General features: G+C 41.2%; 1 protein-coding gene across 1 annotated transcript in view; it reads right to left on the reverse strand.

The window, feature by feature from the left end:
• The window catches only part of SPTBN5 (spectrin beta, non-erythrocytic 5), a 90984-nt gene extending 86254 nt beyond the window's left edge, over window positions 1–4730 (reverse strand). The window contains exons 1-5 of the mRNA XM_059848214.1: window positions 4616–4730; window positions 4113–4188; window positions 1561–1792; window positions 1252–1371; window positions 414–571 (exon numbers count right to left, since the gene is read on the reverse strand). Of these exons, the coding sequence (XP_059704197.1) occupies window positions 414–571; window positions 1252–1371; window positions 1561–1792; window positions 4113–4188; window positions 4616–4730 (701 nt within the window). The remainder of the gene's footprint in view (window positions 1–413; window positions 572–1251; window positions 1372–1560; window positions 1793–4112; window positions 4189–4615) is intronic.
• Window positions 4731–12593: the final 7863 nt, after the last annotated feature.

Consider the following 12593-nt stretch of genomic DNA (forward strand, 5'->3'; position numbering starts at 1 on the left):
ATGGAGAAAAAAGAGACTGAGAAGTTGCTTACTCTCTATTACAATTGAACAGGAAGATACACATGCTCCAAAGTTCACACAATAAAACCACTGCCTGAAAGAAAAATTTTAGAAAAAGAGCAAAGGGAACATGACTGAGGGGCTAAGACCAAATCGGCAGTACTGTTCAGATACATGATATGGCCCTGGAAATTCAATATCATACCCAACCAAAGGAGCTTCCAAGCAGGAGCTTTTGGTCCTTTCTTCCAAGAAGAGAGAGAATTTAAGAAAGAAGAGTCTTCAGTGAGAAAGGGCAGAGAGTACCTGACAGTTTCTTGACAAAATTTTGTAATTCAGACCCTGGAACAACTTGTGTTGGAGCTAGAAACAGCAATGAGCAACTCTGCCTGAACTGATCCATCCAATCTTACCTGTGAGCATGTATGAGTGCATTGAAGGCCAGCCCATCACTCCAGCTTTTGGAGAAGTCCTTCACACTCACATTGGAATAGCTGGCAGTTTTATGCTGGCACCATAGCAATAAGGCTTCATTGGCAAATAGAACATCAGCTCTACCTCCAAATTCTTCCTGTGAAGAGAACAGGGAAAAGAAAAATCGGTGTCAACAATATATGAAAATATTATCAGTGAGTTTACGCTTATGCTCCCAAAGGCCACTTCGTATTAGTTTTAAATTCACAGATCCCCTCAAAGTCATGACTTACAGACTGTATCTGCCATAAAGTTAGAAAAATTTAACATGAAAATAGAAGTTTTCAATTAAAAAAAAAAAAGTGAATTGAATGAATGCAGAAACTAATAAGGTGAAATGTCGGTGCTGAAATTTTTTAAATGTTTCTCTTCTGTAAGGTCTGCGGAAATAAGGCACAAAGGAAAGTTCAGTTTATTTGTGTCCTTAGCTGTGAAATAGAACTCAGAAACAAAATACGATGTATTCAGGTCTAATGTTAGAATTTATTGACTTTGATTTCATAATACTTTTGTAGAACCTTGTTTTTCATGTTCTTAGACTACATGTTAAATAATTTTAAAAAGCATGTGCTTCTTCAGAGCAGCATCATGGGACTCAAATCTAGAGAGAACTGTTTACAGAGAAATTCAACATGAAGTCAAAAGTCGGTAAAAAATTTGTGGATTTGTAGAAGAGGGTGAAGAACATGAATGTTCTTTCTATCTCTAAGTCACTCTTTTGTCCCTTTGAAAAAAACCCACAACTGCACAAGCAAAAAGACAAAGATACAGTTTTACCTTATCAAGCTTGATAGATGAAATCTGAAATCGAAGTATGATGATCCAGATAAGGCCCAGGATTAAGGTTCTGTCACCATCTACAATATTCTCAGGACCAATCACTTTTACTTGTACCTGCTAATAAACCAGTATCTGTTCAGCATAAATATGCAATTTGATTTTTTTTTAAAATAAAATCCCCGGCCTGTCTTCAGAGGATAATATGTTATTTCATGCTAGAGGGGGGAAACCACAACAAACATAATGCAATAATTCATTAATAACATATATTAACTGTTGTGATTTCTAATACCAATATTAACTTACCTTGGATTTCAGAAATGTGATGGCTTTGCTGTTGTTCTCTAGAAAATGCACTCTCATCTTTCCTTGGCTTGGTTTGGGCAAAGCTTCTCCAGAGAGCAGCTCCAGGAGTTTCATGAGAGAGATGCCATCCTTCAAATCTGTGTAAATATCTTCTATCTCAATCTTTACCTGTAAAGACCAGCCAGGCAATACAGACTCCAGCTTAACATTTGGCACAGAGAACCCTCTACTTCTAAAATGAAACAAACAACACCTTCTTGATGTTTCACCGAGTCTTCTCTGGGACAGTGCACATATCCACAGAGTGGTGAGTCTTAATTCAGAAAAAATGGATTTGCAGGAGGACTTACATTAACTCTGAAAGTAGTCTGAAGTTAAAAAAACCCCAACAACCAAACAAAATGCAAACCCACAATGGAGTAAAAAAGAAAAAAAGCAGAAGATTTTGAAAAATAAAAAAATCAGAGCATTTTCAAAATCAACTGTTTTGGAAATGTTGACATTTTTTATTCCAATTCAAGTGAATCTTCTATTTTATCAGAATAATTCTATTCTGAGCTGTGCATTTTATTTAAAAGTTAAGCTGATAATCCCATTCAATGACTCATCTTATAGTCCATAGTATCAACAAAGTTTGTCACGTCCTGCTTGGACCTGCACTACCACCCAAAGTCTCCACATTTTAGCCAGAGTCTCATACTAAGTGAAAGCTTAGGATCATTTACAAAAATGTGCTTTATTGCTGCCAGTAATGAGGTCACCCAGCGCTTAGGTGATACAGCATGACACAGTCTGTACTCTGACCTAACAAGAACTTGCTTTGGGTGTTTCCTTTTGGCCTTGTGCCACTTGCCATCCAGAAGTGACATTAACACCATATCTAAGAATAAACCACACCTAAGAATAAAGTACTGTGATTTTGAAATTACAGTAAATAATCATTTTAATCAAAAAAAGAGAGAGAGAAAGAAAAAGAACTAGAGAAATAGAGAAATAGGGAGGGAGGGAAGGAAGGAGGGAGAGAGGGAGGGAGGGAGGGAAGGAAGTGGCGGAAGTGGCGGAAGGAAGTGGCGGAAGGAAGTGGCGGAAGGAAGTGGCGGAAGGAAGGAAGTGGCGGAAGTGGCGGAAGTGGCGGAAGGAAGGAAGGAAGGAAGGAAGGAAGGAAGGAAGGAAGTGGCAGAAGGAAGGAAGGATGTGGCGGAAGGAAGGAAGGAAGTGGCGGAAGGAAGAGAAAGAAAAAGAGAGAGAGAGAGAGAGAGAGAGAGAGTGAGAGAGAAAGAAGCCATTATCTTTTTTAAATGTACAAGTTAAGGGGAATATTTTAATTCTAAGGGGTGGAAAGGACAGGCAACAGGCCTGCACCTTCTAATTTCTGATCAGTTACTAATTAGCTCAAGGAATCTTTTCTCCAGAGAAAGAAAAAACCCCTGGAAGTGTAAAAAACAAGTTAGAGAGTGTTAAAATCTCTGCTGTGTATGGCACAAGGATTTACAACTTGCTCCACTGATTATCTCTGTAAAAAAACCCCCTTGTTTAGTTGCCAACTTTATTCCTTTTTGCATATTTAAAAAAACTTAAAATTCTGCCTATGATATACTACAATTAAAAAAAGTTAAAGCTGTTATATTCTGTGACACTTCCCTAAACAAAGAATAGTTCAATTTGAATTTGTAAAAAGACAAGCTTCATATATCTGCTTTATGTCTCACCCAGCTGTTGTTTTAATAGCTTTGTTGCCTTGTTCTTCTCATAAAGCTACCAGTCACAGATAGTTTAACAAATTCAATCCAATACCATCCTTAGTGCTAGACTTGAAGTAGTCAACAGTATAATTTAGAACACTGCAGTGCCCTGTAGCATGATCCAATCACCTCAAAGTTTGCCTTGGAAAGCTGGGACTAAGCTGCCAGGAAGACCCAGATAAGCTCTGTGCTGTCTCTACCATATATGGTTTGGAAAGCTCTCACAGGCTTTGCTCCCCAGACATTTATGATACGTGAACAAGTACATAGCAGGAACTTCAGAGTGGCATTTTTATCTCTGAACTTGAAAGCATTTTTAAAATAAGAAAGTATATGTCTACAGCTAAACAGAACTCATTTCCTACACCATAAAAACCTAACTTTCTGCAGGTGGCAAAACAAGAATGTGTTTTACATTTTTTTGCTCCCGTTACAAAAAATAAATTTGAAAGTTTGTTGTGCTCTGCAGCTGCCTTTGTACGAATCACAAACTTGAAACATTACAGTGAAAAAACACATCTGGTACTGAAACACGATGATGAGCTACAGTGGACCCAGTGGCCTGGTCCTGCTTGGTGTCCCCAGCAACTGTTTTCATCACTATCTACTGCAGACTCTAGAAAAGTGAATTGTTTTGGATGACATCATCCCTTTCTGTGCCACAGCTACATCATTCATGCCTGAAACTTTATCTGCAGTAAGTCTGGAGACTGGAATATGCTGGCATTACTTGCACACACATATTGATTGCACACTGGCTCTGAAGATTTTTTGAACTCTGAGAGCTACAGAAAACAAACTAGTCTGTACTTGCATGGCAGTATGTCTGCAATTCCCAAAATTAAAGCTACTTTTTCAGATCCTTTGAGCAGCAACTTGAACTGAACTGATCAGGCAAAGCACAAAGTCGGAATTTTTGCTCAGGCAATTAAGAATTTAGCATTGCTTGGGGAAACCCTGACATCAGATAATTTAACCATGACCCTGCAGATATTTTATTTACAGGAAAAAGAAGCAAATTAGGATTTTTCTCTGAGAAGATCACCAATGTACAATGGACATCACAGTATGATGGGGTTATACAGTCTACAAAATGAATCTTGATTTCAGAGAGGACTGGTACCATGGACAAAGGAGACAGACGTGAGGTAAAAGATGGAGGATGGAGCACTCTGGTTAGTCAAATCCTTCCTTTCTTGCATGTGACAACATTCAGGAAAAAATACATTAAAAATAATATTAAAAAGTGGATACAGTGGGTAAAATAAAAAAAAAAAAAACAACAGAAAAAATCTTCAAATTGAAGGAGCTACCCACATTATTCCTGGAGAAGACGTTGTTCATCCAGTTGGTGAAGGTTTTCTTTTGCATGGACATACGCTGCTCCTGCAGCTTTTTGATATGATCTTTTTCATATTCCGTGCCCATGGTCACCTAGGAAGCCAGAAACCTCAGTGAGCTGCTGAGTGCTGAAGAGATCTGCCAGGCCACCTACAAAAACCAGTCACATGCCCAGTGCTTATAGGAAATCCAGCACCAACAGGTACAAGATTCAATACCACACCCAGTGTAGTACCTTCATTTCCTTTTGCTTGCACTTTGCACTTCAGTTTCACCAACTTTATTTTTAACTTGCTTGATGTCACCCTTTAAAACTACACCTCTAGCTTCAGGATGAAAATGTGACATGTACCTATGCAGCTTTATTTTCTTGTTCTCAGCCTCTACCCAATCTCCTTGATCCCATGAGGACCACTTCTACCTGAAAGCCATCAAAAACATCCTTGGGTATGCTGAAAGCACCTCACAGAGAACTGATCTTAGACAGTGCCAGAAGAAGGAATCTGCAAATCACCTCCAAAAAGAAAAAGTGTGTTGTGTTCTCTGAGGACTGGTTGGGATTCTGTCCTTGGCTTTCAGATCACAGTATTTCCAACAGAAATCAAAGAGCTGCTTAGAAAGGAAATGGAACCAACTTGTTTCTTTCCTCTCATAGGTTTAGTTTTTGCACATCTGTCACAGTAAGGATGGTGACACAGGTCCATAATTACATGAAAAAGGTCCTAGCTTGGTTGTCAGGAAACCTTATTCCTCTTCCCTGCTCTTGTCTAGCTCATCCATACCAGTGAAAAGTCAGGCTTGTAATTCCTCACAGCACCCAAGATGAATATTCAGAAAGATTAGAAAGGAGGAGTCTTGTCTTTAGAGTCTATGACACAATAAGCTGGATTTCAGCTCAGCTGAATAGCTCTTTTGAAGACACTTGGCTTACATTGCACATTGTAACAGCAGTGGTCTTGCTGTTATGAAGTCAGGAAGATTATTTTAAAAAAAGCTAAAAAAAGGAAAATCAGCATATGATTCATGGCTACCGACACTTTTAGTGACCAAACATCATCAGCTTGAACTACTGCCATAATTATAAATATTACCTGGATATCAGCCTGTCTGGGAAACCAAGGAACCTGTTGTAGTGATGGGAGAGGAGAGAGGTGTCCACTGCTTTCAACCCACTGCAAAGAGAGGAAAGAATGAAAAAATAAAACATCTGAGAACTGTGAGAGTGTGGAGCCAGTTTGACATACTTTCCAAAATTCTGTACTTGTTTTGCAAAGAAAAAGTTCTTAACAGTTATGGGCTTTGTACCCACTTAATTAATAAAACAAAATACTGAGAAAGAAAACTTCATCTGTCCTAGTATGAGAAGACAGCAACAGGGAACCAGCAACAGCAGCCGCTGCAAATGGGAAAGCCCTCACCTGATAGCTTTTCATGCTCTGATTAGTATTTTAAAAAAATTGCTATTTTACAATATTAAGAGGTGTGGAAAGTGCAGAAGCAATGATTTGTTACTGCATTTTTTGTTATTTCTTTTTGGGGCAGATATTTCTTAACCCTCAGAGCCTGACTTCCTCAGAACAGGGACAGCATTGAAGCCTGGTGGTTCAGCAGCCACACAGGGAAGGGTAATGACTGTAGATGAAAGCCTAATTAAAAGAAGAATTTTAAAAAATCTGAAATAAAATTATGGAGAACATTCTCTCAACATTTTCTTATCTTGTGGGCTAAGTTCAGCATTGCCTTCTTTCTCCATTTGAAGAGCAGATATTCAAAGAATTGCCTTTTCTTGCTGGAGAGGTGATATTAGCTCATTCCCATATAATAACCCATATATAACCCATCATAATGCCATTTCTGAGTTTGCCAAATGCTTCTCAGAACATCTGCAGGCTTCTTTTTTTTTTAAAGGATTTCTATCCAAACACTGCAGTCACCCTGACTAACGATAGAACTGGTTTCATTTAGGTACAAAGGAAGATTATTTGTTGAGCTACTGCCTCACGTAACAGCTCATCTGTTTCATCAAGTTAGAAATGCTCCCTGCATGGGTAGATGGTTACCTAAAGGACACATCTATAACAGATTATCTGCATTTTCAGGATGCATAAATAGTGCTAGGAGCAACAACTAGTCATAGTGGTACATTACAAGAAGAGAAAAGATCAAAAAACATTAAAAAGATGGACTTACCCAGTTTTGGAGGAAGTCCTTTCTGACATTCAGCAGCTGGTTTTCCTGAAGAATGACTTCCACTGGACCCACTCCTACATTCACCTCACTGCTTTAATGCAGAGTGACCTTTGATTTCAGGAACAGAGACCAAGTATTTATGATCTACCTATGAACCTCTCGTCTGATCTGAAAGAAATTAACCCATCGGGACACAATGAGTAAACATTGTCACTGGCCTTGTCCAATTCTTATGCTCAAAAATAATATATGAAAGTCACCAAAATTGCTATAAACCAGTTGAAAAGTCATACATAGCTCTGAGGCTCTGGTAAAGAGCATCTTGCACAATTGAACTGGAGGTTCTGCCTTTCTAAAGAAATTCTTACCTGGAAAATTGAACCTGACAATGGACTCAGGAAATGAAAGCACAGCAGAGAGTACAAAGATCAGGGCGATAGCCAAGTGGTTAAACTGGGACACAGCAAATGAGAAGGTGCAACTGGGAAGTGTTAGGAATTTGCTCAGCACTGCTTTGAGGACACTTCTGCGCACAGATACCTGCTGCTGGCAGGGCAACTGGAGTCAAGCTGGCAGTGCCAGCTGATTCCAAAGCTTACTATTCATGGACTTCTCATTAATAACAAAAGAGAAAATAATTCTGCTGACTTATATAGATAGCAGTGAGTCCTTTCTGGCCTTTACAAGGTGACACGTGCACAGGACACATTTACCTGGCATCATTGCCCGGAATCAGAAAGTTGCTGCTGGAAATCAGTACTAGAAAATGGGCAGGCATCTGAAATCAGAGGCTGTAAGGAAAGATATCAAGCTCAGAGATGAGATAAGGAAACAGCAGTGTTTTCCACTTTAGAAAGTGTAGTTTAGCTAGCCTCCAAAAGGGACAGGAGGAAACATAAAAAGAAATTAGAAGCCCACCCAAACTCAGGATAGATAAAACTTTACCAGTAGATTCTGTGTCTTCATATGCACACTTGAGAAATATCATCTATAATGTTACATAAAACTGCTAAAAATAAAAAAGTTGAATATTTTTATTACAGGTATTTCTCAAAATATTCCCTCCAAATTCCTGGACTCACGTGCTGGACTAGCCAACTAATACTGTAAGATGTTGGTTTAAATCTGGCACAGGTTGGTTAGGTTTTGTGTGTTGAGAAAACGTCCTTGCTTTTTTCAAATAGAAGGCAGAGGACCAGTGGGTGAATTGGTCCTGGACGCAGGTATTCATCCTTATTGCAAATTAATTATTATCTATATAGTAAAATGTGCAAATCACTCTCTTTGCTTTTTATGATGATGCAAGGCAATCAAAGATACGGTATAAAATTTCACTAACTCCTGAATAGCTATATAAAGTTCAAAGTTAAATGGTGAACACTTCTGTGACAGTGATAAATAAAGCCATTTCCTCAGTTATTTATATCCTAACAAAGTAAGAGGAAAGGCACAACAGTATTTGCGTGCAGTTTCCTGGAGGGATCAGGAAAAAATCACCCATCTAGGATAATTATGGGCCCTCTCTTGCTGCCTTTGCAGAGAAGGAAAGCCTTTCCACCGACCTCAGGAAGAAGGGCCCAAAGAGTACCCTTCACTTGCCTTGTTTCCGCCCTGAAGTGGTTTTCCATGATGGCACATGGGTTTCCTTGTTTCCTAACAGGAAGGATCCTGACGCCAGATCCCCCTCTACAAAATAGCCACCAGTAAGGCGTGTTAGGATTTCTTACCACCCTTTCTTATCTGCCCACAATCTTGTTCTGCTTAGGAGGAAAACAGAGACTATGGAGATCAAACAGACCTCATGCACAAGCAGCCTGTCCCCAGACATCCACAGTTCCCAGCCCATCCCACACTGCTCCTCCCCTCCTGGCAACACCGCGTAAATCAAAGGACATGACACTTATTTCCATTTGAATTTTTTTTCTTAAATGTCATCATTGTCGTCCTCTCACAACATGCATGTGAATTCCCAGCTCCTCTCTAAGATGGGAAGAAAAGTTTAATTCCCTTGCTATAAAAGGCCTAGAAGTGGCAGTCATAGAGATGCAGATGCTGAGTTTGCCACTACCACTCCCACCCCTGATCTCAGGTGAGGGCTGATCACCAGGAGCTTCCCCAGGGCAGCAGCACTGTGCTCTCCAGGCAGCAGCACTGGCTTCCCCTCCTCATTGCCTTTGCCCTCGGGGACGGAGGAGTCTGCCAGAGGGGAGCACACACACACGGTCGGGTGCAGACGCCTTCCTGGGCTGAAGCATCCCCACCCAGGCCATGTGTAGCTGACAGTCCTGTAACTCTCTGAGCCCCTCACTGTACCAAGCTGCTGCAGCCCCGCTCTGCGCTGCCACGAGCAAAGCCAGCTCCGATTTCAAAGCCGTGTGACCGCAGGCATGCCTGCCCTTTGGGTGGGGCCGAGTCTATTCACAGGGCTCAGGTGCAAGGTTTGGCACAATCCATCACCCTCCGTTACATAAGCTGTGCACACACCTTTCTGAAGGTACAAGAAAATCCTGTCAAGGAGAGAGTTCCCCAAATCTCAAAGAAAATAGGTATGTTAAATGTAAACTCGTGCATGACTGCTCGGCCCTTTATCCCCCACTGTGTTTCCAGCCATGTTACTTCCACAACTAAGAGTCTCAAAACATCTGGACATTGACTCCAGGGGTATAAAGGCAGCCCCCTCCTGGGACTACAGTCTTGTAGCTCACAGTGTGCCAAGCAAGCAGAGAAATTCTCCTCCTGCCTGGGGCCAGCAATCTGGGTCCCACAGGTTTCTCTCTGCCACACTCCCCAGTGCCAGCAAACAGCTGATGCCCAGTTTCATCAACATAATGTGGGCACAGGGGAACTGAACCATGATCCCAGAATGTTTCCTAACCACATCTAAGCACATTCCTGATCATGCATTCCACGTAATCTTAGACCTCACTGGGGCACAGAGGAGCTATACTTTGGATATTGAGAGCACTGGAGAGGAGCAGAAGAAGCTGTTCACTCATTTGGGAATGGAATACTAGAGCTGAAGAAAAGTTGGGAGGAGTTAGTCAAAAGCAGCTGAGGAGAGGCATGGCAACCTCCAGCTCAGTCTGCAGAGATTCCCTGCTTTCACAGGCCTCTCAGCTGAACTTCTGTCCCCAAATATCCACATATTTCTCTCAGCCTCTTTCCCCAAAGGACTTCAGCACACCACCCCCAGGCACCCCCTTGCCCTGTCCCCTACATACCTGCTGTACCCAGCCACCCCGGGTGCCACCCACCTGCAGGCAGCGGGGTCCACGGTGGATGGAGCTTCTCTTAAAGCCGGGCTCTGCCTGGGAGGATCTAACCCGGCATCCCAAGGTGCTGGGTTGTTATAAACCTCAGCCTCCTCGTGCTCTAGTCTCAACTAGAAGTTGCTTTTCTCTTTGAATAGTTGGCTAGCAGCGACATGACATCAACAGGGAGCAGAACTCAAGCAGAACAGTCGAATTACATCATCCAAAGGAACTGGAGCCCCTCGCTGCATTTGAAAAAGAGGACAGCTTAAAGCAAAATCAGATGGATTTATTTTTCCTGGCATGAAGAAGTTCAGTCATCTTTTTGAAACAGAAAATATATGTTTGCTTGTTTAGTCATGAGTTAAAGACATTTTCTCCTTGGAGCTGTTTATATTATCTTGAAATTTCCCTTCTGTTTCTGAACCTCAAATAGTTAACATAAGAGCTTCAAAGGCTTTTTGAGATGAACACATGGGACAAAGGACTCTCAGTCTCTTTCCATTTCATACAAACATAGATAAAAGGTTTCAAGTGACAAAATAGCCTTAATATTTTGAACATGAAACTGAAACTGGGCCTTAGAAATCACCATGTTGGCAATGCCAGATCTAACTAGCGTAGTTTTATCATTTAAATGAGATATTTCCATTTTTTTCACTGCTACTAATGAAGGCTGTTGCATGAGAGCAAAACTTTTTATTCCCAGCTGTATTTTAGGGGGCTGTTTGTATATTGGACTGATAAAGCATTTATCTCCATTTGTTGATGAAAGAAAACTGTGGGATTCACATATGGAAGTGGCTCCCAGCACCTTTAGTGCCAGAGCACTGCACCTACCCCCAGGGACTGAGCACACCATGGTGTACTCTCAGGTTTTGGTCCTCACTGCCTTGACCAGCAGATTAGTGACTGCAAACCAGCCCAGCCAGCCCAGTTTCCTTGTGAAGGTGTTCAGCCACGTGGAATGGTTGAAGGTCATTGGCAAAAACGCTGTAGAAAAGTTTAACAAAAATGTATAAACAGTTAACATTAAAGGTGCAAATTTCAGAAGATGCGAGCCAAGACACGGTAATACAACATGAATAAAAATGGCAATTACTCTCCATTGTGGGCAAAAATTGCCAAGCCCTGAGCTTACTGGTTATACTTATATTGTTTGTTAATTTCTTACTTTCAGACTAGACACAAAACAATGCATTGAGAATAAACCCACAGAATTATCTGAAAAGGGAATCACTAAGCATGAGCAGCATGTTTCCACAGTTCCTTGTTAAAAAAATTGAAAAATGGTGAACATAGAAATCTTACAGTATATCTGAAATACAGCACCTGGTGACAGATAGACACCATTCATGAGCTATTTTCACTACAATGAAATCTTCAGAGCTCCTGACTGAAGTGGAATATGGGTTGCTGAGCTAGCAAGACCTTGAAAAGAACATGGACAAGCTGCATCTCAGAGAAAAGAAAAGGTGGGAAAACAAGTTAGATGTGGCATTAGTGAGCTTCCAGTATTCACTGGACCAGAAACTGAGCCCACAGTCCATCAGCAGGTACAAATCTGTGCTAGCATGAAGTCTTCCAAAGGGAAAAGGGAGAGGAGTCTGCCTCAAAACCATGGTTTCCATCCATATTTTTCCCTCAGATCAAAAAAGTTGCAAAGATTCAGGACTTCTGAACATACTGGTGAAAAACCACCTCATCTTCCTGGCTGTGTTTTGATCACAACAGGTGTCTATTTGGTATGGATTTTTTTTCCAGCTCATTGCTGTGGTCCCTGAGTGAAGGAAGGCCCTTTCAGCAGATGCATTTTTTCACCTGTCTGAGCAGGGCAGGGCAGCCAACCTTTTCTCCTGTGTTCTCCTAGCCAAGTCAGGCAGGCATGCCCAAGGGCTGAGCCTTCAAAAGGCCCTCTGCACTCACAGTTAGTACTTGCAGCATGACAAGGTCAGAGAAACCCAGAGCAGTGTCTGCTCCAAAGGCCTTACAAAAATGCACCAGACGTGGGAGCAAATAAGGTTTGGAGAAACTAAGTGGCACCCCAGTTTTTTCAAGGTACAATTTTTCAAGGTTAGTACTGGCACCTGGGTTAAAACAGAAATGTTTCACAGTTTAATAGTGCCAAATATTAGAAGCAACGATTGCTGCAAAACTTACAAACTGGTAGCATGGACCCTCACCTATTTTTCCTATTATCCAAATACGAATTGTGGATTAGGAGAACCACTGCTGAAGTGAGCTGTAAATATTTCAAAGTCTGAAATGTCTTATATGCGGAGCATGTAAAACAACATTGTATTAAAACCCCAAAGAGTGACCCCTCCTACCTCCAAACACCACTAAAACCTCCCCTTGTTCAGATTATTTTTTACTTTTATAAGGAGCAGTTCCAGAAGTCGCTGCAGTTCAAGCTCTAGGGAGCCTCCAGGAAGCCACACGTTGTTTGCAGGTGAAACATTTGCTTTCAGGTGACACAGGGCACCAACGCTGCCACACAGGAACTCCA

This window comes from Haemorhous mexicanus, chromosome 6 (assembly GCF_027477595.1).
Source record: "Haemorhous mexicanus isolate bHaeMex1 chromosome 6, bHaeMex1.pri, whole genome shotgun sequence".
Taxonomy (NCBI): domain Eukaryota; kingdom Metazoa; phylum Chordata; class Aves; order Passeriformes; family Fringillidae; genus Haemorhous; species Haemorhous mexicanus.